Source organism: Mixophyes fleayi, chromosome 1 (genome assembly GCF_038048845.1).
Source record: "Mixophyes fleayi isolate aMixFle1 chromosome 1, aMixFle1.hap1, whole genome shotgun sequence".
NCBI lineage: Eukaryota > Metazoa > Chordata > Amphibia > Anura > Limnodynastidae > Mixophyes > Mixophyes fleayi.
In genome coordinates, this window is record NC_134402.1 from 336,262,840 (window position 1) to 336,290,760 (window position 27,921).

A 27,921-nucleotide genomic window follows, 5' to 3' on the forward strand; every position below is an offset into this window, starting at 1 on the left:
GCTAGGGTGTCAATTTCTATCCTTAAGAAAGACAAGCAAGATGTTGGTCCTTCCATTTTGTCATGTACAATAGGGACGTCTAATAACAAATAGTGCTTGAGTTGCTGCTAGTGTGTTATTGCACTGAGGGGAGCCCACTGAGCCTATTATTATGTACCTGCCTGTACTCACTTTTCCCCTCCATCCCTCTCTTTCATGCTGTACCTGAGCCCCCAGAGTTATAGTGCTTACTGTTACTTGTACTGTGCTGTTTCACCTTGTACTGTGCCATTGTTTGTCCTTGTACGGCGCTACGGATACTTTGTGGCGCCCTATAAATAAAAATTAATAATAATAATAATAATTATCAGGAAGTTGTCCAAATAATGGGCTATTCCGTAATGCCCAGTCCCTGCTTGAATGCACCAATGGAGGAAAGAACTGAACCTCTCAAAGCATACACAGGTGATTGAAGAACCCATAGGCAGACAACGGTTGAAGTAAAAACCATCTGAAACCCATGAATCTAAAGGACTCGGGATGTAATGGGAACAGACGGAATACAGATACAATGTCTAACTTGGCTAGTAGGGCACCGAGACTGAACCCTTGTACTAGAGCCAGTGCAGTTTCAAACAACTGAAGGGGGTCTATTGCATCATTCACCAAGCCACCGGCCGGGTACAAAAGGTGTTGAATTAGAAGGAATTTGCCCACCGTCTTCTTGGAGACAACCCCTATTTGGGAAAATACTATGTTGGCTAGGGGCGGGTATTAAAAGAGGCCTAACATGTGGCCTAACTTGACTTCTTTCATTATTTTTTCAGCCAGTACCTCAGGGAAGATGTATGCTGATTTTAAGTTCCGAAATATGGGTGGATTTAGAGCCCCTGAACTGGATCTGAAATCTGACATGGAAGCCAGTTTTCAAGAAGATGACCGATTCCTGAAAAGGCTAAGCCATTTGTCTAATGCTATTAGGTAAATTGGTGAAGGTGCCTTGACGTGTAGTTGCTACCAGAGTGCCACGTCCTCTACCAGCATTAGGGTCGGTCCTGTGGCATTCTCTAGTGGGATGTGGGCCTCTGCAGGTGGAACACGTGTGTTGATATTTGCACGCCGTTCTACGAGAGCAGGATCCTGAGTTGAGTCATAACATCTCTTTTTGTTGGGGAGAGATGCTGTCGCCCTCCCCGAAGCGTGAAAACTGACCTGCTGAAATTGTGGCATGAATAGTAGGTCGCATCAGCTCCATCCAGGTTTCAATATCCTTGAAATCTAGTGGAAGACTGGCCCAGCTGCTTATCTTCTCTCTAAACCGTTCATTGTATGATCACCATATCATAATGAACATGTAATTAATAAGGTGTAAATAGTGCCAGTTGTCCGTGCATTTGCCTGGCCTGTATTCAATGTAAATGGCTGCGAAAACACAGTAGCCGTTCACCCATTTGGAGAAGGATCTGTATGTTTCCATGCCTATGCCATTCTTCTCTCAAGCTGCAGCTAAATTCTTTTTGCCCATGTCTGTAATTGTGGACATGTCCATGAAAATGCCTCTTATCTTTAGCACTGGGTCTGATCCCACACATAAGTGCCGTGTTCTCACACCACCCCGTGTCACTGTTGCGTGTTCCTAGTTGTGGCTCTGAACCTTGGTTTGTCTTGGTCGCTTGCTTGCCTAGCAACTGAGTCTGGAATAGAATTAAAAACTTCAGTGTCTGAAGAGTCCTCGCTAGTGCTATCAATTAGAGAGCAAATGTCACGTGTAAGGTGTGTAATAGGTAAAACGCCCTCACCGATAATGGCAGCTCCACTTGACTCATTCGTTGATCCCGTTGGGACGTATCCTGTTGCCTGCCAATCACTGCTTCCGCCCCCCTGTCCTGGACCTTCTGTTGTTCGTTGGGGTTGTCTGGAATCAGGAATATTCGGCTGTCTCATAATCTGGAACAAGAGACACGTTAATATCTGTTGCAAGATGGCTAATCACATCACTTGTGTCTACTTGGGGCCCGGGGAGGGGAGCTAAGGTCCTGGGGTGGCTATCTTTTGACCTGGTAGTTGGGGACTGTGGAGGTGAGTGACTCGTGCTTGGGGATTCAAGGATCTAGAATGGTCATCACTTGTGGCTTGTGAAGTTGAGGTACCGGCAGCTGGCATGGGGTGTTGGACCCTATATGTCTGTCAGAGGATGGGGGAGTTGAGTAGGGACCAAAATGTTTCAGCATGGAATCTCTGTGTCTAACCGGGTTAACTAAACTGGTCCCCTCTACAAATTGCTGGTGGAAAGGGCTATTGAGATGGATTGTCCAAAAGAGTGTCATGAAAATCAGCAAACAAATCCAGTGGTGGACCATTTTGGGCCTACTCCGTGAAGGGGAGGTGGGCAGTGTAGTTTGGTCAAGAACTGTGATCCACAACTACTGGACCCAGTCGACTCATGCATTTCTGACAATTGTGAAAATAAGGAGGGGGATAGATCACGGTCATAGCTTTCACTGTGACTGCTAAAGCCCCTTGTGTTTTGTACTGATGAGCCAGGTAACAAGTTGAAGTGTTGACTTCACCTTGGTAAGCACATCATTGGCACGAGTCGGGCTGGGGAGTTGTGTCTACTGGTGGCCATGAAGCAGGTAGTAGTTGGTGGAAATAAGCCCCACTATGGGAGGAAACATTACTGTACGCTATGGGTGGTAAGCAATATAGTGATCTATGTGCTGAGGGGGTCATTATAAAACTGGGCTCCCCATGCAGATCCTCTAGAATTATCATGAGAAAATGACTAGGAGGAAAATATAGCTGGAGGGAGGCAGGGCGGGACAGCTCACAACTGTCCCTGATTCTGGCTGATATTGGAGCATGTCCCTGCTCCGCCGACTGGAAACAGGTAAGTGAGAGGGCTGAGAGGAGAGGGAACAGAGGCGACTACACTGGCCATGCCATCGCCAATTGAATCTATCAGCGATGGCTGTGCCTGCTCGGGAACCACAAGATGGCCCCAATGAGAAGGGGGGGCATCTCTAAACCTTAAGGGGCGCAGAACAATCCTTTTAGGATGGGACATGTTGAAACTGTATAGAGAGCGAGAGGGAAGAGATGTGGCGGAGATGGACAGGGGAGAGAGTTGACTAAGGGTGAAAGAAGGCGATATGACAATGAAAGAATAAAAGTAGATAAAGGAGGGCAATCAAAGCTGTGACAAAATAACTGATGAAAAACAGAAGGAAACAACAAAGAGGCAAAAAAACATAAAGATCCTGTAACGAATACAAGTCCTTTCTCTCTCCTGCCACGTCTTCCCACTGGATCTTGTGAAGAATGAGGCAGACCAAGCAGCCAGAGAGGAACTATATAGAAATCCAGGACACTCTCATCTTCTACTATTGGTCGGCCTGGTACTAAGAATATTAACTCTTGCAGTTAAGTGTAAGTTTAAGTACTCTCTTGTCATAAATAGAACATTTCAATTGCATTTATTATCACACATAATATTGGAAAGGTATATTTGGATTATTATTATTATTATTATTATTATTATTATTATTATTATTATTAAACACTTAATAATTCATGTATAGAGATGAGCAAAATCACTGTAAAAATTTTGGTCACATTTCTCACAGCAGAACAGCCCATTGGGCAGCAGTGCAGTCAGGGGAGGGCGGGCAAATTTTTGCCCGGGGGCAAGACTCGACTCAGCAGCCTATTAGCAACATTTTAAAGGAAAAAATGCAGTGTACCGGGCCCCTAAAATATATATATATATATATATATATATATATATATATATATAAATAGTGTGTGTGTGTGTGTGTGTAAAAAAAATATAAAAAAACGTGATTATATATATAATCACTTTTTTTTTACATATATATATATATATATATATATATAGGGGTCCCCTTAACTTACCTTAAGTCCGATCATCTTCTTTTTTCCGCGCCGCTGAGTCTCTTCTGCCCTCTTCCGTGCTGTGGTTGCAGTGAATGCTGGGCGTGACATCACGCCCAGCATTCACTTTGAGCACAGCACGGAAGAGGGGACCAGGGAGGGAGCCGGATCACCGCTAATGTGACCGCAAGGTAAGTATTTAAAAAAATATATATTTTTTTTTTTTTAGGATTCGGACGGGCCCCCCTTGCCTGCAGGGCCCCCGGGCACCTGCCCATCGTGCCCAATGGAAGAGACGGCCCTGACCGGCCCCCCAGTCCCCCAACCCAGCCTGCCACTGTGTGCAGAGTTCTGGCAATACAATCATAATCATCATCATGTTACATGGCATTATTGGCTTAAAAATATAATCATCTCTGCTGTACCAAGATGATGATGATATAGATAAGTTGGATATGGACATTATTTAGTGGTCACTGACTGCACATCATACAGGCTCCTCTGTTTTTGGGAGTTTGCTAAACAGACGACAAAAAATATAACATTGAAAAAAGGTAAATAAACGTTTGTTAATGTTGTCCTTTATAAATTAGAACAATCTAAGTATCATGTTTTCCTGAAGGAGTGGCAGAAACCAGGCAGCTGTAGAAAAAAAAATTGATCAATCCTACAAGTAGGAAGTCAAAGTTGAATTTGATGCGACATTGAACTACATGGTACTGCCATTCATTTACAGGCACATTACACAATAGCATTGTTCTGTAATGACAGTTTCATTTTAGAACATTTATCACAACCTATCTTATCCACGGCCGTAACTAGGGCTGTGCGGTAGGGGAGACCGCCCAGGGCGCAGTTTATGAATATCTTAGGTTCATTTGGTCAAAATTGAGGGCTAGGGGAGCAGCATTTTTGTTTTCGCCCCAGGCACTAAAATTTTAAGTTATGCCTCTGATCTTATCATATTTACAGACCACCTGACCAACATGATCTCTTCTACTTGGTAGAAAATACCAATTTAATGTACCATTTAATTTACTATTGCAGTTACCCGTGTTGAATTGTTGAGAATGTCTTTGTTTACATTTATTTAGTCCAGATAACTGTAATAATAAATTAAGTGGGAAATGTGGGGGCAGATATTTCCATGGGGGGGGGGGCAAAGGGGGAGAAATAACACCTGTGCTGCTGGATCGATCTGCTGTTGTCTTTTTGTACAGCACTTTTGAAGTTTGATCTACTGGCAATAACTACTAGAATCCTATTTTAGGGTGCGAACCATGACTAAAGACTCAGTGCAGTAAATATCTCATTTTTTTTATTGCTGTTTAAATGGTCATTGATGGAGCTGACAAATTGCGTTGTCTCATTCTTTTTGCTAACTATTTTGCAAGTATTTTGTACTCAAAAAAAATAAAAAAGCAAAACTAATGGGATTGGGAATTATGTGCAAAAATGCAGTAATCAACGGCAAACAGACATTTATTTTCATTCTCTAACCTGTATTATTGCACAGTTATTTACGATTGTTTGCTGTTGGTTACTGCACTTTTCTCTGTTCACACCTTGTTAGTAAATAACCCAAGTTGGAGAGTGTGCAGTTGTAATGCCAGATTTTCATGTGACACTTACCTCAACCAACCTTTGTGTACAAATTCAAATAAAAAAGTTACTATTTATAGCTGAATACACACCACACAGCACTAAAACAAGTAATAGTATACAACTTTGAAGCTATTATAAATTTAATAGACAAAGACACTTTTTAGGGGAAGTTTTTTAATTAGTATTATACATAAACTGAAAACAGGGACAGTTCCTTAGGTTCAACAGATGGATAGTTGGGTGGTATGAGGTGAAGTACCTAGCAGAGCACCCTTATTCAATTACCATTGGCTGTAACTAAAATTTGCTATTTAATTAATAATACTAAAAAACCTACATTGATTATTTATACTTAGTATGAAAATAAAAATGACCCCTTTCTTTACTCAAACTGCCCTTGGCGCCACCCATGAGCTTGTGTAGCAGCTCTCCTCACAGTGACTGGAGTTCAGTGACCATGTCTGTGTATATGACGGTCACTGAGCAACAGTCATTATTTACTTTGCTCTTTCTAGATTTCAGGACTTTATGGATATTGGGGATTTGCAAGCAATCATAAATGCTTTCAAGTCAGAGGGCCAATGAAGCTTGCCTAGTACAATGAGGGTCTAAAACAAGTTATTACCTGGTATGGGCAGGTTATGTTTATAGTACTATTGACCTTGCTGGTGCATTTTAATGAGTGTGAAACTGCTAACAGGAACTGTCACACAGTGAAACACAGAGGCCTCGGTCTCCTGCATTGTATTAACCCCTCTGCTGCCAGAGAGATCTGCTGTTGTGCCTTTTGTAAAGCACGTTTGCAATGTGGAGCAATAGCAATAACTAATAGAATCCTTTCATAAATATGGGTTTGTCTGTGATGTGTATTTTATGTCATTTTGAAACAGATCCACGACTCCATGACTAAAGTCTCAGCCTAGTGAATTTCAAATACTAATATTTTTGAAATATAACAAAAGTATTATTTTATTGTTTAGAATGATTTTTGGAGAGATAGCTGTCAAGTATGAACACATATTATCAGGGGCGCACGCAGGATTGTCAGGGGGGTTTCCCCCCCCTGACCCAAAAAAAACCCTAAAAAAAAAACACGAGAGCTGCGCCCGCGCCTGCGCAGCAGCTCCATTTTCGGCAGCGCTGTCCTATACAGCAGCCTCGGCGCTTTCAAAGAAGCATTCGCGGCGGTGCTGTATGCAATACAGCACTGCCGCGGACGCTTGTTTGACAGCGCCGCGGCTGCTGTATAGGACAGTGCCGCTATGGTGGCCACTTAGTTAGCGCGGGGGAGAGGGGGAGACTCAGAAACCCCCCCTGCGTGCGCCACTGATTTTATATATATATATATATATATATATATATAAAATGTGTTTTATATAACTCTTTTTGCTGACTATCATACATGTGTTTTGTTGTAGTTGTGCCCCAATATAGCGCCACAGAGTACTAAACAAATAAGCATTGCTGTTGGTTACTACATGCTTCCATTTTCGCATCTTGATAATAAATATTATGAGATAAGTCTAATCTTAATAGGTCCATCGCATAAATCAATCATTATAGAACATCTTCACTGTAACAATAAAGAGATTGTAAATTTATTAATGTTTGTTTCTAGGAAACCACTTAATTCTGCAGCACCTGACAGTGAGATGCCAAAACAAAACACAAGATGTATAGGGTAGATGGGGTGTAAACTGAACGAGAAGACGGGGGAGCATGATGTACCCTGTTCCTGAGATCTAGTGGATGTAGTCTAATAACAATAAGTTGCAGCACACAACATGATTATAAACAAGACCTTATTATTGACAGCTTTTACATTGAACAAATTGTTACTGTGTTGTTGTGCTGGGTGTTCTCATCAGGTGAATGGGTGGTCAGCTCATGTCACCAGTAAATAATTTCATGGTACTCAGTCACTCCCCCCTCTCCTTTGCATTAACTATAATGTAACCGCTGTTGTGCTGCCTTTTCTCTGTACTATTTACTTTCCTATCTCTTCCCATTGTTGCTTCTCTCCTGTTCTACTCTCTCTTCTTTCCTTTCTTTATTTCCTCTTACTTACTCTTCCCTTGCTCTCCCCCCTCTCTCACACATGCACTTTGTGCAGAGTTGGGGTCCAAAGTTCAGTAACTTGTGAAGCGCAGGGATAAATATGAACCTTGGAGGATTTACTCTGCTCTGATGTAAACAGAAAGAGACAAGGGTCCCTTATCTTCTATGTCTCAGTGAAGACTGTCCAGGGGGTGACCACTTGCAGGTTGTGGCCGCAGAGCAAGAATTTTTGGGGGGAGGAGGAGACAGAAGGTGGGTAGAGCATGGGCTCACGCCTGCTGATCCCTATTACAACCGCAGGATGGTGAGGTGGTAGCAGGTAACACTGAGGATGGCGTCTCAGCTTAGTTACTTGCAGCAGGAACTACTAAAGGCTTTGCTGGAGTCAGGCGTCACTAAGGAGACTCTTACTAAGGCTCTGAGCGATGGCGAAAATTACCAATATCCCAGGGATCCCCTGGACGACATGAGCAGTCTGGAAGATGGGGATCACTGTGTACAGCTGCCCAATGGGCTAGGGGAGCCTCACTTATCAGAAGACGACAGTTCTGAGGATGGGGAGGACTTCACACCACCCATTATTAAGGATTTAGAGAGACTGAGCCCGGAGGAGGCTGCACATCAGAAGGCCGTGGTGGAACGACTGTTGCAGTAAGAGCAATGTGCACTGTACTCTCCATAATACTCTGTCATACACTTGTTATCTTATTTTCTATACTTTGGTCCCAGTTTCCTTTTTTCTCTTTTGCCCACCTGTGTACTCTCTTCCCTTTTTTTTAACCCTTCATCATGGGTGTCTCTTATAACACCACTCGTACAGAACCTGTTGTCCTAAAGCTTTGCTGATGTTTAGTCCAGATGGAAAGTGTTAGAACTGTAGTGCTGTGTAGTCACAGACATGTATAATGTAGTTTGTATCCTCAATAAAATGCACGGGACAAAAATGTAATGCAGGTAGACTGTCAACCAATTCTTTGCTGTCTTTTGAGAGGACTGAAGTAAATTTACACCACATTCTCTGTTCCTAACTCCAATCTAATCCAGGTTCTCAGTAGTGAGTATTTGCTCCTAAAGGTTCGACCCCAACTCCTCTACTTAGGGCACCGTAGTTCCAGCTGTACATTCTTTAGGGTTCTGAGTTATGTTCCTCCCTGTGGGTTCGCTCCACTGTATGCTGTCCATTCTCCTTAGGACAATGCTGATCTTCCTCACCCTCTAGTTCCTACGTTCTCTCTCTCCTTACGGTGCTGTGGGTCCTGTGCTGAATCTCCTCAGGGTACTGTGGGTTCTCTTAATTAATGGGGCTCAGGGGGCCTGGGCTGGTTACTAATTATCCAGGCCCTCCATAATCTGTGCATTTATAAACCAAATGGCCTCTACCTTTTGTGATGATTAACTTTGATGATTAACCACTCTACTGCTACTTTGGACTGAGATGGCAGTGATAGTGCTGCACCAGACTACAAAACAATAATGTTCTGCTTGATTGCTTGTATAGGACAAAACATGCAGCTGGGCAGATACGTCTGACTAAATCCCTCTCCTAATTTGGTAGCTGGCTGGTTCAGGTTTTGCAAACGTCAGTGGTTATGGAGAGACATTTGCTAGTCTTTTGCTTTAAGAAATCCCCTTGTCTAATAGCCCTACAAAATCTCCTAGGGAGCCCACTCTTACCTCTATCCAAGTCAGCCTTGTATTCTTGGTCCATTTGCAATATTTCACTTGTTCTCTGGCTAGCAGCAAAGTACTTCAGCCCCATACTACCAACAGCCACAGAATGAACAGAGAGACGGTGTCTGTCCGTTTTGGGTCTACTGAGATAGAAATCTCTTCATATGAACTTTCCATTTAAATTGGTTAAGGTGCTATAAATTATCAACCAGCCTCTTGTTTCCTCTGAGTTGATAACTAACTAACTGGGTTACTTATTGTTCATGGAACAAAAGGGAGGTGAAAACGCCCTTAGAAATGACCTCTAAGGATGGGAAAAGGGGCTGAGGGGCATCAACAGTGCCCAGAGATGTGAATGAATAGACAAGAAGATGCCAGGGGCTGTATAGGTGATATGTGTGACCCACTCAAGAGACTATAAGGTCTAGACACCTGAACGTGGCTATTAACAAAGCTTTATCAGAAGGCACCTAATTATTACTCTTATGGTGTGCAGAGTCAGTAATGATTTAGGCTATATTTGAATACACCAGAAGGCTAAGTATGTCATTAATCTTAATACTGGACAAACTGCTTACAGCTTTTGCAAAGGACCCCCATAGAGCACAGGTGGCCCCTTGGTCTGTGTGTCGATATCTATTCCAAGCACATAGCAGTTATTGTTTGCATACACCTTGGACTTTGTGCTCAGATAAGCTGGTATCAGTAGCTGAGTGAATCACCATTTGGTGATGGGGGAGGTGCCGCAATGTGTATACAGGTGTGTATTTGTGCATAATATGGAATATAGATCCACTTACAAGACAAAATACAGCTTTATAAAAAAATAAATAAAGACGTCAGGCCTAAAAGGCACAGACTAAAAAACTTAAATGGGATACATAATACATATCATGAAATCACCACATTGTTTGAATGCTTTGTGCTATACGATTCTGTACTTATTTAAAAACCAACATATAAACTTCACTGTATGTCTAGAACATTATACAAACGTGGCCTAAGAATTTTATTTCCTTCTATATATAGTTTTACATAGCTCAATAACTTCACTGATGTCAAGAAAAGATTTAGTGCTAGTAGAAGTATTTTAACAGGTATGGGGATGGGACCTATTGTTTCCAATAACCGTGAACCCGCTTGCAGTGGAGAGCATTTGTGTTGTGGTGCCATATTTCTGAGGGTGCCTGCTCCATTTACTTACAGTCACAAGTGCAAGTATTGGTTAACCACTGCATGTCAAATGCAATTACGTTTGATATTTGGTGTCACTGGTGTTTAACACAATGCCAGTGGGTAATTAGCCTTATTGGGATATATTCCCTATCCATAAATTTTCCATGAAACAGGTTGGCTAAAAAAATATTCTGCTCATCAAACAGATGTGCCTTCATATTTGCATTTATTAACAGAAGTTGTATCTATGGCACAGTCTTGATAAGGAGCCCCGTGTTTGATATAATATCTGAATGCCTCAATAAAGCAATAAAATAATGTTTTGCATTAATGTCTACTCGTGAAAATTGATTGTTAGTGCTGCCTCTTACTTTTCATGTATTGAAATTCTTATATTATTAACCAAGGCTTTATAAAATAATTCTCAATTAGAATAGTTTATTTTCTCTTGTTTGGCCAAATCCACTCCATAAAGTAGAATATTTGTTTGTCATTACAAATCACTTTTGAACTATGTCCGACTTACTGAGAAAGACAAGTTGTAATGTACCTTTAAACATCCCATTTGTCTCCACAATAATGGGTTTAACCATCACATTCCCACAAAACAGCCATGAGATTCTAAAAACATATACTATAGTCTGCCATTCATGTGATGCTGGAGGAAATGGTACAGTTCTTGTAATATATTTATTGCAAGGGAGACTTCAGTAAGGTTGGGAACACACTACATAATTTTCCAACCAATGTGTTGTTTACAATGATTTTACCCATGACAAAAAACAAAAACACAACAAAAAGTCCCGATCAGCATGATGATTCATGTGTACACACTATACATGGTTTAAAAAATTGACCCTCAGATCTGCTCTCTTCAACTGTCGTAACCGTCAGCTGAAAAGATCATGACTCGGTAAACTCTATGGAGATCCTGATCATGAGTGTATACACACTGCAGGACTGGAAGAACGTCGATCCATAGCTGAACGAGATTTATAGTTCTACTGAACAATCACATCAAACGATGATCTGTGCTTTCCTTGTTCATTGCTGGAGCATACACACTAATGCAGTGTTGGCTAACCTGTGACATTCCAGGTCCCAGCATACCCTCCCTGCAATAAGCTGATATATATTGACAAAGCATGCTGGGACTTGTAGTTTCACAACACCTGGAATGTCACAGGTTAGCCAACACTGCACTAATGCAATATTGTCCCGAACAGTCGTTTATCATTTGATTGACCCAATATTTGGCTGAAAACACTGTAGTGTGTAGCCAGCATAAGGAAGCTAAATAAATTCAGTTTGGGGCTGTGTCTGAATAAAATACTAAGGAATGTTTATAAATGTTTATATGCGCAAGATTAGTTGGGAGTGTTCTGTTCATTTCTGGATAAGTTAGTAAACTAAGGAGTCTATTTATCATCCAGCGGCCGAGGAAGCTTAGTCAGGGCCGCAACTAGGGCTGTGCAACAGGGGCGACTCGCCAAAGCACGATGCTGAAGGGAGGCACAGTTTATGAATATTTTAGGTTAATTTGGTTAAAATTGAAGGCATGGGGGGAGGCAGTTTCCTTATTGCCCCGGGCGTTAACATTTTAAGTTACGGCTCTGAGCTGAGTCATACTCCGCTCCCTGACGATACTAGTGAGCATACTCTTACTGCTTCGTGCTTCTGTGCATGCGTGACCTGGCATTGCCAGTCCACAGATGCACAGTGGAACTGGACTCCATACAATACAAACAGCAATAAAACCATATTTAAAAAATAAATAATTACCTTGGACACAGGTGTGAAAAAATGCTTTATTTAGCAGTAAGTGAACTGCAGCGTGGCTACAGTCACAAGTCCATGGTAAATAGGCTTCAAAACATGGGGAAGGTTTAGCTGAAAAAACCCAGCAAAACTCTTAGTCAACAGTAACGCCTTATTTATCGAGAAACCCTAAGGGCTCCCAATGATAAATAAGGAGTCCTCCAGGCAGAGTAGGCCACCCATCCAGATCCTGCTTCGGTTTCTTCTGAAATGGGCGGGACTTTCATGGTGTGATTCGATGCAAATCGAGTCATCTTGGCCTGCCACCCACTACGAGATGACGCAAATCGCGTGGTGCCACAATTTGTTTTGTCACACACGAGGCATTTGTCCCTTGGGGGTTCAAAAAGTAGGTTAGTATGCAATTGTTTCATGCAGTCGGACTACAGCTTGCATAACTTAAATGAAAGACTAGAACACTATTCCTAACAGGAGTTTCAAGCATTGTGAGTAAAATATTTTATTTGGAGGGGAAATAAAATGAAAAGTGACTGTTAGGAACTGCAGATCGCTGCTGTTTTCATTTTGTCTGCTGCAGTGTTGTTGTCAGCCTGGGTGTGATCACATGACCTCCTCTCACCTGCAGCTCACTCTGATACCTGCCCTGATACTACTGCTTTAAATACCTGTCAGTTTTACTGAGCCTTTGCCGGTTATAGCGTTCACACACTTGCTTCTCCGTGCTCCTGGTCCTGAGTATATCCTGCTGCTCCTGTCTGATACTCGGTTTTGACCTCTGCCTGTGACCTGACTACCCATGTTCGTTGTCTGGATAGACTTTTCGCTTGTGACCCCGACTATGTATATCGCTGCCTGGACCGACCCTTTGCTTGTTGTTGTTTGACTTTGCCTTTCGTCTGTGAGACCACCACCCAGCCACAGGATCGTGGTCCCCGCTATCTGCTCCATCGGACGCACTTGTGTCAGCAGTGTTTCACCATCCAGATCGACAGCTCAATCTTGCTCCGGCACCTTCCGTTGCACTGTGTTGTGCCCCAGCTCCATTCTCTACTCTACACTGCCAAACTGTTATACTGGTGGAGCTTGGTACTACGTCCTATTGCAACTTAGTATATTCTGGTCCAGGAGCACCCTGCATCCCTGTTGCCATAGAGATCGCTGCTCAGCATCCCACTGCCAAATCCTTTTTGATGCCCACCTACCTGAGTGAGGTTATCTATACTCGAGATTAAATCCTGGGGACAACCTAGTATCGGCGAGCATTTTTGGTTCCATGGGAAAGGGGGTTGCTAAAGGTGAAGCTTTCGTCAACAACAGGTTCTGATAACTTAACTCATGGAAGCAGTAAGAAGGAGTCACTTGGTAAAACCAGAAATCATGAGGTTCTGGATGATATACAGCGACTATAAGAAGTATTCACCCACTTTGGCATTTGTACTTTTCGATACGTCATTGAATCAAAATGGGATTCTTACCCACTGATCAGTGCAACATAAACTGCAATGTCAAAATAAAATAAAAAACTGTAAAAAAATTTCCTATATTAGTTAAAAATGATAAACTATTTTCTGTGAACAGGCCCTCAGTAGGTTAGTGCATTTCCTAACAGGCTAGCTAGCATCTGTGACAGAGTTATAGTCTTCCATAGCAGATGTGGGAGAATCTATCCATGGGACAGCAATAGTCCAGGCACTTCACACACCAGTAAAACCAGCGTTAAAGAACACTCGCATGAAATCTCATGCCAGAAAGCATGCCTGCAGCATAAAGATAGACTTTAAGCGTATCACCATGCGGTGGAGACATCACTCATCATTATCAAGTTGAGGAAAGATGACTGGTATTTTAAAATAGACTAAAAATAAAATAATAATTAAAAAACTGGCACGCTCTGGCAGACATAAACGTCTCAGTTATGCTGGAATTGTAGATTAAAAAGTGCTAGTAAGCCTGAACCCTCAGGGAGGTGTTTGACTTGTCCCAATGGGACTATGGGGCACATTTATCATTATTCACATAAAGTGAAAAGGATTGAACTACTTCTCACATTTATGTACAGCCGTGCAGAGAAAGAGCAGTTCCGAAAAACTGCTGTTTCAGTGATAAAAAAAAACATACTTACCCCCCTCTTCGGAAGCGCTGTCTTCGGGTCTTCTCTTCACTCTTCAAGTGCGCATGTCCAGTTCCAAGAACTGGACATGCGCACACAGATCCCCTCTCTGTCTCTGCAACGATAGTTGCAGAGAGAGAGCGCTGAGTGACAGGGAGGGATCATGTGATCCCTCCACACATGCGCTGTCCAGCTCTGCTCTCCGGAGCAGAGCTGACAGCATTAGATTTCCTCAATTCGGATGATGTACGCCAGCTGCAGCTGGCGTACATTAACATGACAAGTTCCCGAAAAAAATGTTTTTTCGGGACTTGTTAGATTGCGGCCAGGAGCAGTCACCATTCTGTTGAATGGTGACTGCTCCCAAAAACGAAGAGGAGTACAAAGCAGCAGATTACCATGATATCTGCTGCGATGCCCCCTTAATAAATTTGCGGAGAACACTGTGGGACCCTAATTACCCGTTAAAAGCACTATCGTGCTTTATTAAATATGCCCCTATATCTTTCAAAATGCACATAGAATGTCTCTGTGCCTAAACCATACGGAGATGATGTATAAACTGCTCCACAGGCCCTATATGACCCCTACTAAACTCCATAAGATTTGGCCCTCACAAACCAAGGCCTGTTTGCACAATTGTGGAGTGTCGGGGGACATATTCCACATATTTTGGGGGTGACCAATTGCCTGTTTCTTATGGTCTACAGTGTTGGCCCTGGTTTTGAAGGTTACTTGAATTACTCTCCGTCAGCCCGGATGTGACACTACTCTACGTCTTTTCCCCCCAGAGCTTCTTGGAGGATCGTTATGTAATGAGTCAAACATTAATTGCAACTCAGGCTGTTATAGCTCAAGCATGGAGAGCTCCTTCTCTCTCCCCTTTGTCCAAAGTTATTTTTGTCCAAAATTAAGAGTCCTCAATCACATTGTGGATCTGTGAGAAACACATACAGACTGATGTCCTGCTCCTTACAGTATATCATACTTGCCTACTTTTGAAGGCAGCTGTCCGGGAGGGGGCGTGGCCACGCGTGGTGCGCCGTTAGGCTCCGCTCCTGTCAATCTTAGACAGTTTTAACCAATTGCAGTAGGGGGCAGGGCCACAATGGCACGTTTAGCCCTGCCCCCACCATCTTAAACAAAGGCGACAACTGGATCCGGGATTTTTGCCTGCTCTCTCGGGAGTCCGGGAGAACTCCCAAAAATTTGTGAGTCTCTCGGACATTCCGGGAGAGTAGGCAACTATGCAGTACATTCTAGTATTCCTTGCTGGAACAAGTATTTATGCTACCTGTACACAGCAGTTATTGCCATAAGCGTAAGGCGAGCAAAAATAAAACAAAAAGTACTCAATTGTCATTTAAATACAAAATAAAATAATGCAATTTTACACTATTCAACATAGCTGGAAAGCCACAGGCAGTTCTGCCATCTAATTTCCTTTCATTGCCATTTGTTTTTTCATAAATCATTAACTTTTTCAGTGCCAGGTCAATTAACTTTTCTCTCAGTCAGTGTGCTACAGGTGATTGCAACAGGAATGCAAGGAAATTACACTGGTTTTACCTTACAAGTCATTTGGTTTGATTAGTAGGAACAGCATAACTCACAAATAAAATGACACAAATTCCTAACGGGTGTAATATGTGCAGATAACTGGATGGAGATGGATAGCTAAACAAAACATTCTTTACATAGTGTAAAGATTGAGCAGAAATAAACGTTAGTGTCATAGGACAACAGAAATCCAAACACTTCTGGGTGAAATACAGCTTTGTACACAAGTCTATTTCGGGTTTTTCTTTTTTTTACAAAAAGGTATTTTGATTTTCACATACAGCAAAGCAAACATATTAACAGGCAAGTTGTGGGTACATGAAGGTAGCAATTGAGCAAAGGGTATTAATCAAGACAACAAATAGTATAAAACACTATAGCGCTCAAGAGCAGCGTAGGAGTCTAGGTGGCCTGAATGCCTGTTTATACTCTTTGCAAATAAATGTATGGTTTAAGTATAACGCAGGAAAACAGAAGGAAGGAAAGGGCAAAGGAAACTGAGACTGTCTCCAAAGTCCCCTTTACATGTTGTAAAGAGGGGGGGGTCCAATTTTTTCCAATGACTAGTGATAATGCACCTGGCAGCAATGAGAATCTGGACTGATAATTTGTTAGATGGGTTTCATCAGTATGCTCAAAATAGGCTCAAAATAAAGAGCCAAGGATATTTAGAGATAGGTGTTAGAGTAACGTTGGAGATAAAGGTAGCTATATTGTCCCAGAATTGAACTATTGTAGGGCAGATCCACCAGATGTGATAGAAGTAGTGCTGGTCCTGACTGGAACCGGAGTGCTTGTCCAGACTGGAACTGGAGCGCTGAACCAGACTGGGACTGGGATGCAGTCTGCGCTCTTTGTGCAGAAATCACTGTATAGACTTTAGACTGCTAGAAACCAGGTTGGGGTTGAAAGAATCAACATTGCACTGACAACAGGTTAGGACTCCAAGAAGTCCTTATTTTAGTAACTGCTATCCCCTGATTGGAGGCTGCGGTCAGCTGAGATCAAGCAGCACTCTGACTGGCTGAGAAGCAGCATGTGACTGAATCTAAGATGACAGCATCCATGCACTGGTCTTGGAGGGATCTCTGGAGTGGAGACAGACTGGGCAGCATCCTGCCTAGAGATCTGAGACCAGCAGAGCCTGTGGGTCGCAGGGACAGCCAAGAAAAACAGCAGAGGGTTAAGTAACAGGACCTGAAAGTCTGGTGCATAACAGTACTAACAGCTAAACGACAAAAATCAAACCAGTACGACCAACCAGATGAAGCGATGATCGGCACTTTGGGACGACTTTGGACCATTGGGTAAGTTTACACACTCACAGATATCTGGCCAATCAGTCGTATATCGTCTGATTGGCCCGATAATCAGTGTAAGGTGTACCCAGCTCTACTAAGGTCGAACGGCATAACCAGATACTCGTAGTGACCGGAATGGGTATTAAAAGCCGTCTTCCACTTATCTCCTTCTCTGATGCGGATGATATTATATGCCCCACGAAGATCAGTTTTGGTGAAGATGGTAGCACCTTTAAGTTGGTCAAAGAGGACCGAGATGACAGGGAGTGGATAGTTGTTTTTTTTTATAGTAATCCTGTTAAGACCTCTGAAATTGATACAAGGATGTAGCCCACCATCCTTCTTAGAAACAAAGAAACATCTGGCTCCCACCGGAGATTTTTAAGGCCTAATAAAACCTTTTTTCAAATTTACCTCGACATATTCATGCATGGCCTTATTCTCAGGACCAGAGTGTGAATACAGCCTTCCTTTAGGTAATTTAGCACCCGGAATTAACTTGATGGCACTATCGAAATCCCGATGTGGAGGCAGAGTGTCAGCCGCTTTTTTAGAGAATACATCCCAGAATTCACGGTACTGAGGAGGGAGTAGTTTGGAAGTAGGCTGCAGAATCCGAAGGGGCAAACTCAAACAAGTCTGAGAACATGAGGAACTCCATTGGGTAATTTCCCCTTGAGCCCAATCTATTACAGGGTTATGAAGGCGAAGCCAGGGATGACCCAGTATTAATGGTACAGACGGGCAATTGATGAGGTAGAAAGACAAAATTTCTGAGTGAAGGGTTCCCACTGTCAAACTATAGGGGGGGTGTTTCACACAAGAACTTGCCACCTGAAAGTGGCCCTCCATCTAAGCCACATACAGTAATAGCAGTACTGATACTCTTGAAAGGAATCCCACAAGAATTGGCAAATCCAATGTCCAGAAAGTTACCAGTGGCTCCACTATCTATAAAGGACGAAATATCAAAGGAACGAGCATTGTAAGTGATATGTGCAGGAACCAAAATTGCATTTTTTGGAGGAGATGATCTGCAGGCCCAGGTGAACCTCCTCATTAGACCCTAGGCCAACTTTTTTCCCAACGTATTGGGACAGGAATGGGAAAAATGTCCTTTAATGCCACAATAGAGACAAAGACCTTGGGTCCATCTCCTGTTTTTTTTCTTATGCAGAAAGACGGTAAGCTCCCAATTGCATAGGCTCTTCCGTGTCCATTGATGCAGGAACAAATGCCGTTGATGAACAGGAAGGTACCTCATTTTCCTCCTTGATTCGTCTATCAATCTTAAAAGCAAGCTGCATAAGATTTTCCAGAGATGATGGAGAAGGATACTGTACCAAAGCTTCTTTGATCTGCCCCAACAAACCTAAGCGAAATTGACAGATCGTTCCAACCGCTGTCAGTAGACCATCGCCTAAATTCGGCACAGTATTCCTCAGCGGAGCGCCGAGCTTGCTTCAAGGCCCTAAGGTGAGCCTCGGCCGTTGCCACCTGTTCTGGATCATCATAAAGCAGGCCCAAGGCATTAAAGAATGCGTCAATGGACTGCAGAGAAGGACTAGCGGGAGCAAGACTGAACGTCCAGGGCTGGGGGTCACCTTGAAGGAGGGATATTATTATACTGACCCTTTGCTGCTCCGAACCAGAAGAACGGGGTCTTAACCGAAAATAGAGCTTACAACTTTCTTGAAAATTGCAAAATAAAGCTCTCTCGAGAGAGAGAGAATCGGTCTGGCAGGTTCAACTTGGGTTCTACAGCAGGTGCCAGGGGAGCTTGCTGGGCTTGAGAAGTCCTGGAGGCTTCCTCTTGCGCAGATAAACAATGCAATAGTCCTTGGACCATCTGTGATAAAGTTTGGATCTGTTCTTCCAAGACTTGGGCTGGAGAGAGATTTGTCCCGTTATCCATGAATACTCCTCTCCAGTAAATTCAGTGGCCGGTTATAATGTTAGGGCCCGCGACCACTAAGATGAGCTTTTAGAACAGATAGTGTTGAGGTCTTCACCTTTAACAGCCGCCTTTCCCGTAGAGCTTTATGTGCTCACAGGTACTTGGATGCCCCCAGGTCTTAAACTCAGTGTAGTAAAAGCTCATCAATGATGCCCACAGCTCAGATGGAACCAGAGGCGCTAGCAAAGACTGCAGCGGGTGGTCAGAGACAGAACGAGGTCAGGGGTCCGTAGCAGACAGGCAAGTCGGTATCCAAGTTCCCGACCATGGCCTTATCTGTGTGGAGTTTGTATGTTCTCCCCGTGTTTGCGTGGGTTTCCTCCGGGTGCTCCGGTTTCCTCCCACACTCCAAAAACATACTGGTAGGTTAATTGGCTACTATCAAAAATTGACCCTAGTCTCTCTGTCTGTGTGTCTGTGTGTCTGTGTGTCTGTGTGTCTGTGTGTGTGTGTGTGTTAGGGGATTTAGATTGTAAGCTCCAATAGGGCAGGGAATGATGTGAATGAGTTCTCTGTACAGCGCTGAAGAATCAGTGGCACTATATAAATAAATGACGATGATGATGATGAGAGGTCAGGGTTACAAGTGAAACAGCGGAGTCCAGTATTCAAGCCAAAAGGTCAGGACAACAGGCAAACAGGCAAGGTCCAAGGTACAGGCAAGGGTCACAACAGGTGATCAGGCAAACAAAAGTCCAACAGCAGGTCAGCAACAGCACAGGAATGCCTTAAATACCCAAAGCAGCCAATGGGAGCAGAGCACCCCAGCCTAACTTAATCAGCCCCAGGAGGCTAATAACAAAATATTATTTAATGTGCACGCTCCCGGCTAATTTCCCCGCCAAGACACGGCATCCGGCAGTTGCCCTAGCAGCGGTACAGGCCGGAAGCCACAAGTGATTCGTCCGTCATCAAGGAGACGTCCAGGACACCGGAGGCAGAGGAGAGTGAGCCGCAGCGGGTATGGACAGCGCTGAGGATCGTAACAAGTACCCAACCTTTTGTGGGTGGACCCTGGACCTCTTAAGCTTCAGAGAGAATTGTGCATGGAAATACAGACCAAACTTGGAGCATATGCATCAGTGGATTTAATCCAAGCTCTTTATTCTAAACCATAACCTCTCAAATTGATAAGTTACTGCAGATGACTGTGAAGAATCCGTGAATCGAGTATCCTTTCTACTTCATATTCAACTCCTCGTTGAATTTGGATTTTAGAATTAGAGATGGGCGGGTCCGGTTCTCCGAGAACCGAACCCACCCGAACTTTGGGTATCCGAGTACCGAGCTGAGCAGCTCGGTACTCTCCCGCCCATTCCGAATCCAAATCGAGGCCGAACGTCATTGTGACGTCGTCGGATCTCGGGACTCGGTTCTCGCGATACTTCAACTTTATAAATACACGCCTCCACAGCAATCCATCGCCATTTGACAGAGGGAGAGAGCAGGGTGTAGTCATAGGCTAATTAGAGCAGGGACAGAAAATACAATATTGTTCTTGCAATTGCTCTAACCAAAATCGCTAGTGCAGAGAGGAGGATAGAGGTTTATTATTTTTTCTTCATATTTGGCACTCCCCAGCGCTTTTGGGGTGTCCCCCATAATTGTGCATAAATATTTCTGGCTGTCAAAAGTCATATCTGTCAGCAGTATCTACTAAATAATTTTTAGCACTCCTCAGTGCTTTTGGGGTGTCCTCCCTAATTGTGCATTAATATTTCTGGCTGTCAAAAGTCATATCTGTCAGCAGTATCTACTAAATAATTTTTAGCACTCCTCAGTGCTTTTGGGGTGTCCTCCCTAATTGTGCATTAATATTTCTGGCTGTCAAAAGTCATTTCTGTCAGCAGTATCTACTAAATAATTTTTAGCACACCTCAGTGCTTTTGGGGTGTCCTCCCTAATTGTGCATTAATATTTCTGGCTGTCAAAAGTCATATCTGTCAGCAGTATCTACTAAATAATTTTTAGCACTCCTCAGTGCTTTTGGGGTGTCCTCCCTAATTGTGCATTAATATTTCTGGCTGTCAAAAGTCATATCTGTCAGCAGTATCTACTAAATAATTTTTAGCACTCCTCGGTGCTTTTGGGGTGTCCTCCCTAATTGTGCATTAATATTTCTGGCTGTCAAAAGTCATATCTGTCAGCAGTATCTACTAAATAATTTTTAGCACTCCTCAGTGCTTTTGGGGTGTCCTCCCTAATTGTGCATTAATATTTCTGGCTGTCAAAAGTCATATCTGTCAGCAGTATCTACTAAATAATTTTTAGCACTCCTCAGTGCTTTTGGGGTGTCCTCCCTAATTGTGCATTAATATTTCTGGCTGTCAAAAGTCATATCTGTCAGCAGTATCTACTAAATAATTTTTAGCACTCCTCAGTGCTTTTGGGGTGTCCTCCCTAATTGTGCATTAATATTTCTGGCTGTCAAAAGTCATATCTGTCAGCAGTATCTACTAAATAATTTTTAGCACTCCTCAGTGCTTTTGGGGTGTCCTCCCTAATTGTGCATTAATATTTCTGGCTGTCAAAAGTCATATCTGTCAGCAGTATCTACTAAATAATTTTTAGCACTCCTCAGTGCTTTTGGGGTGTCCTCCCTAATTGTGCATTAATATTTCTGGCTGTCAAAAGTCATATCTGTCAGCAGTATCTACTAAATAATTTTTAGCACTCCTCAGTGCTTTTGGGGTGTCCTCCCTAATTGTGCATTAATATTTCTGGCTGTCAAAAGTCATATCTGTCAGCAGTATCTACTAAATAATTTTTAGCACTCCTCAGTGCTTTTGGGGTGTCCTTCCTAATTGTGCATTAATATTTCTGGCTGTCAAAAGTCATTTCTGTCAGCAGTATCTACTAAATAATTTTTAGCACACCTCAGTGCTTTTGGGGTGTCCTCCCTAATTGTGCATTAATATTTCTGGCTGTCAAAAGTCATATCTGTCAGCAGTATCTACTAAATAATTTTTAGCACTCCTCAGTGCTTTTGGGGTGTCCTCCCTAATTGTGCATTAATATTTCTGGCTGTCAAAAGTCATATCTGTCAGCAGTATCTACTAAATAATTTTTAGCACTCCTCAGTGCTTTTGGGGTGTCCTCCCTAATTGTGCATTAATATTTCTGGCTGTCAAAAGTCATATCTGTCAGCAGTATCTACTAAATAATTTTTAGCACTCCTCAGTGCTTTTGGGGTGTCCTCCCTAATTGTGCATTAATATTTCTGGCTGTCAAAAGTCATATTTGTCAGCAGTATCTACTAAATAATTTTTAGCACTCCTCAGTGCTTTTGGGGTGTCCTCCCTAATTGTGCATTAATATTTCTGGCTGTCAAAAGTCATAACTGTCAGCAGTATCTACTAAATAATTTTTAGCACTCCCCAGTGGTTTGCGCTCAGAATGGATTCAAAGCAGTCCACATATGATCTGAATGAGCAACCAGGTTCTGTCACCAGTCCTGATGTTAGTGTTCCCAGTACGTCATCTGGCCAAGGCGATGTCAAACAACAGTGTTTTCAAATTAGTGCAAAAAACAAAAACCAAAAAAAAATTTACTGTATTGAAGCGAAAAAGAAGTGTAACTGAGCAAAAGTTAAGTGACGATAAAAAAAAAATTGCCAACATGCCATTCTACACACGCAGTGACAAAGAGAGAGTGAGGCTTTCACCTTTGGCTATTAGTGGCAGATCCCAAAAAGTTACCGAGCCTACAGTTGGTGCACAACTACTGTTATGCGTCAAAGCCGAGCTGCAAGATAACAGTAAGGCATTAGAGGATAATGTTTGCTCTGATTCACAAATGACAACAATCCCTGTGGAGAGTCCATCCAACAGTGGGATGTCTAATCGTGAGCATTCTGCTGATGTGTGCCTTAATAGCCCGAGTGTAGCCGGTGATACCCAAATTGAGGATGCCACTTTGGAATTAGAAGAGGATGAGGGGGAGATTTGTGTAGGCGACGAGGGCGCTAATGAGGATGTTGATGAGGATGAGGTTGTTTGTGTAAGTCCTGCACCAGTGGCAGAAGTTCTGGCACGTGACAAGAAAAAGGCCATTGTCATGCCTGGGCATAAAACAAAAAAATCCACTTCTTATGTGTGGAATTATTTCTACCCAAATCCAGACAACAATTGTATAGCCATTTGTAGTGTATGTGAAGCCACAGTCAGTCGAGGGAGGGAGCTTAACCATCTTGGAACCTCGTCTATGTTACGCCATTTAACGAGAGTTCATGGCAAAGTGTTGGGAAAAGCTGAAAGTTCTTCCCAAAAGAATACAAGCACTCCCTCATCAGCTAAGACCCTCCGCTCACCGACATACCGACGGCTACAAAATACACCCACCACACCATCCTCATCAATATCCTCAGTAGCGCTCGGAGTTAGCCCCGGCATCCCACTTAAGGCTGGATGACTCCGGCACTATTATTGATTCCTCTGAAGAAAGCGTTAGTCCTGCTGCTGCTGTTGCTGCTGCTGGGGGTGAATCGTCATCCCAGAGGCAGGTTAATAAAATGAGCAGTCCTACATTTCAGCAATTAACTGTGAAACAATCATTTGCGAGGGGAAGCAAATATGACAGCAGTCACCCAGTCGCCAAGCGAATCACAGACGCCATGGCTGCAATGTTAGTGTTAGATCTGCGTCCAATCTCCACAATAAACGCAGCTGGTTTTTCACAGTTAATTGAGGTTTTGTGTCCGCGTTACAGAATTCCATCGCGACACCATTTCTCCCGTAAAGCTGTTCCACAACTATACCAAAAAGTGTGTAAAAATGTAGAGATTGCGCTGAAAAATGCCATTCTGCCCACTGTTCACTTAACCACAGATATGTGGACAAGTGGAAGTGGCCAAACCAAAGACTATATGACTGTGACAGCCCACTGGGTTGGTCATTCACCTTCACCAGCAGGAACAGCAGCAGCATGTACACCACTACGTAACATTTGTCACAGGCAGGCCACTCTTTGTATCACCGGCTTCACTAACAGGCATACGGCTGACAATTTGTTACGCAAACTGAGAGATGTGATTGATGCATGGCTTATACCACTCGGACTCTCCCCAGGGTATGTCATTTCAGATAACGCCAACAATATAGTGCGAGCATTACAGCTGGGTGATTTCCAACATATTCCCTGTTTTGCTCACACCATCAACTTGGTGGTGCAGAGCTTCCTACGAAATAACCGTGAGGTGCAGGAGATGCTTTCGGTGGTCCGTAAAATTTCAGGCCATTTCAGGCATTCAGCCACAGCATGTAGGAGATTACAGCAGCTCCAAGAGCAGTTTAACTTGCCCTGCCACCAACTTAAGCAAGAGGTGGTAACTCGGTGGAATTCCACCCTGTACATGCTTCAGAGGATGGAGGAACAGCGCAAAGCCATCCAAGCATATTGCACAAGTCATGACATTGGGAAAGGAGGGGGGATGTATTTCACTCTTGCACAGTGGGGAATCCTTTCAGTGCTGTGCAAGGTGCTGAAACCATTTGAAGTTGTGACATGTGAGGTCAGTGCAGACTGCTAGTTTGAGCCAAGTCATTCCTTTAATTAGACTATTGGAAAAGCAGCTTGAGAAAATGAAGGAGGAGCTGAAAGCAAGCAATTCAGCAAAGTATGTTGGCCTTGTCGATCAAGTACTTAATTCGCTTCACAATGATCCTCGAGTTATTAAAATCTTGAACTCGGATCAGTACGTTTTGGCCACTGTGCTTGATCCAAGGTTTAAAACCTACATTGAGTCTTTACTTGTAAATGAGCGAGATGTGAACTTTTGCAAGGAGCTATTGCTCAGCAAGTTGGCCGCTGAACTGGGCCTCGGCTTGACGACGTGTCCTCCTTCACTTTCTCAAGCTGTTGCTCGTAAAAAATTAAATTTCCAAAAAAGAAGCAGGGAAGACACAGGGGGCAGACCAGAACAATTTAACATCTGGGCTGGTTTGAAGGATTTTTCAAAAAAATGTGTCACTTTGCCCATAACTCCATCCAATATGAGTATAAACATGCAAAGGATGGTGGAGGATTACTTTCAAGAGGTAGTTGATATGGAAATGTCAGACAGTCCCTTTCCTTACTGGGAAGAAAAGCAGGCCATTTGGAAACCCATGTACAAACTTGCTTTGCAATACCTAAGCTGCCCACCCTCCAGTGTGTACTCTGAATGAGTGTTCAGCACAGCAGGGAACTTAGTCAGTGATCGCCGTAGAAGGTTACTTCCCAAAAATGTGGAGAAAATGATGTTTATAAAAATGAACTACATCTTCCACGAGGAAGGCCTTCACCATCCAAGACATCCAAGCACTGACTGTTCTCTAATGGCGGATTCAAGCGGCGATGAATTGATAGTCTGTGATGATGACGTACACACTGATGAGGGTGAGGATTAAGCTGAAGATGATGCCGATAACATCTTTTTAAAACTTTCTATGTAAGTGTAGGGTGCAATCTACCCCCAAAGAGGAAAGGGACTTGTGGCATTTCCATATCACATACCATCTTGAAAGGCTGCTGTTAGGGCAATTTATCCTTAAGGGTAGGGTGTCATAGACAGAGTGACCCTAAACTGGCTTTGTCCATTTTTCATAATATTGTACAGTCTATAATGGCTGAATTTTTGGGTATTTTATACAAGTGGAGGGGGGCCTAGAGAGACAGAAACCAAACTGGCTTTTTCCATGTCAATTAATATTGTACAGTCTATAATGGCTGAATTTTTTGGTATTTTATACAAGTGGAGGGGGGCCTAGAGAGACAGAGTGACCCCAAACTGTCTTTCTCCATGTCAATTAATATTGTACAGTCTATAATGGCTGAATTTTTTAGTATTTTATACAAGTGGAGGGGGGCCTAGAGAGACAGAAACCAAACTGGCTTTCTCCATGTCAATTAATATTGTACAGTCTATAATGGCTGAATTTTTTGGTATTTTATACAAGTAGAGGGGGGCCTTGAGAGACAGAAACCAAACTGGCTTTTTCCATTTCTTTACATATTTAACTATAAGTGTAGGGTGTAATATACATTCAAAGACGATGGCTGCATTGCCAATATGCATAGATGGAGAGGAAGACAATCTGTTTTGTGTGTAGAATAGGCCTACCAACGAAGAATTAAACTGTTTTTTTGGATGATTTATTACCTCAACAATTAGATTACTTGTCTCTAAAACAGTTGGAGCACTAAATTGGGTTAATTTAGGCCCAAAAACATGGATTTTCCAAAAAAATAGCAAAACAAAACCAAACAAAACCAAAACCAAAACACGCAATGGCGGTTTTGCAAAACCAAAACCAAAACCAAAACACGACGGTAATCCAGATCCAAAACCGAATCCAAAACCAAAACACGGGGGTCAGTGACCATCTCTATTTAGAATACTTAGGGAGTATAGAATGAACCTATACAAGAACAAAGGATTCAACAAGGATATGTGGAAGGAGTTTGGGATTTATAGCAATATAGGAAGTTTGAGTTTGTAAGCTTCTGGGTTGATGACTCGTTCTATGGGAAAAGGACCACTGTAGCGAGGGGCAAACTTCATGGATGGTACCCTTAAGCCTCAGGTTGCAAGTGGAAAGCCAGACTCTATCCCCTTGTATGAGATTGGGTATTGCTTGACGTTTGCGATCAGCAAATTTTTTGTAATTGTAGGAAGCCTGTAACAGAGAAGAATGAACCTCCTTCCATATTTTAGTGAGCTGACCTCGGACTACACGACAACGTGTATTCACCTGTTACTTCGCTAGTAGCTAACTGGGAGGGCCGCGACCTGCACGTCTCTCGCAGTGAACCCCAAACTCCCTTGCGGGGGTCCCTAGCAAAGACCGGAGGTGTTTTAGACTTCGCATCTCCTAACTTAGCAACGCAAGTACCAGCAAGTAAGACCTTCAGGACTAACAAATCCGTCACATAAGATGAGAAGGGTGGGCAGGATTTGTCCCTGCACGCAGAGCTATTGTGGTGGAGGCCAGAACTATGCTCTGATTTTACAGCCACTTTTCTTTTTCAACTACAGCTCATGGGGGTAATTAATTAATTGAAAGTGTTGTATCATACCCAGGGCAAGTTTAGACATGACCTCAGTTCATTATTCTATTTATCAAAAGTAATACATTGGACATGGTGGCTAAGTGGTTAGCACTACTTCCTCACAGCACTGGGGTCATGAGTTCAATTCCCGACCATGGCCTTATCTGTGTGGTGTTTGTATGTTCTCCCTGTGTTTGCTTGGGTTTGCTCCGGTTTTCTCCCAAAGACATACTGGTAGGTTGATTGACTGCTAACAAATTGACGTCAGTCTGTGTGTATGTATGTTAGGGAATTTAGACTGTAAGCCCCAATGGGGCAGGGACTGATATGAGTTCTCTGCACAGCGCTGCGGAATTAGTGGTGCTATATAAATAAGTGAGGATGATGATTGGACACCATTATCATCAGTTCATAGAAGAGAAAATGGTAACATTGATGTCAACATTATTTTTATCTTTAAATCTAGCTACTTGGTGACACGGTTTCCCTTCATCTGCACAAACATCACTTAAGCTGGGAATACACTACAGAAATTTCCACCAACTTTTTATGCCAAGCAATTTTACATGCGATCGATGGTCTGATCGCTCGATCCATGTACTGCATACACACTAGCCTTGTTTAGGACGATAAAAGGAAGAGCGAACGTCCCTTTAGCGACTTTTTACAGCCATGTTGTCGTGAGCAATGATTGTAATTTCGTACTCACTGTTGTGGATCGGTCGGAAGTTTATTATACACACTACACAGCGGAAACGAGATTGGAACGAAAATATTAAACGGTACGACCAACCAAATGAGG

The 27,921-nt window shown here is 42.9% G+C and overlaps 1 protein-coding gene across 1 annotated transcript in view; it reads left to right on the plus strand.

Moving 5' to 3' along the window:
* Positions 1-7,040: 7,040 nt before the first annotated feature.
* HNF1A (HNF1 homeobox A) overlaps positions 7,041-27,921 on the plus strand; it is a 39,232-nt gene continuing 18,351 nt past the window's right edge. Inside the window, exon 1 of the mRNA XM_075215125.1 lies at positions 7,041-8,187. Within this exon, the coding sequence (XP_075071226.1) occupies positions 7,868-8,187 (320 nt within the window). The 5' untranslated portion in view covers positions 7,041-7,867. The remainder of the gene's footprint in view (positions 8,188-27,921) is intronic.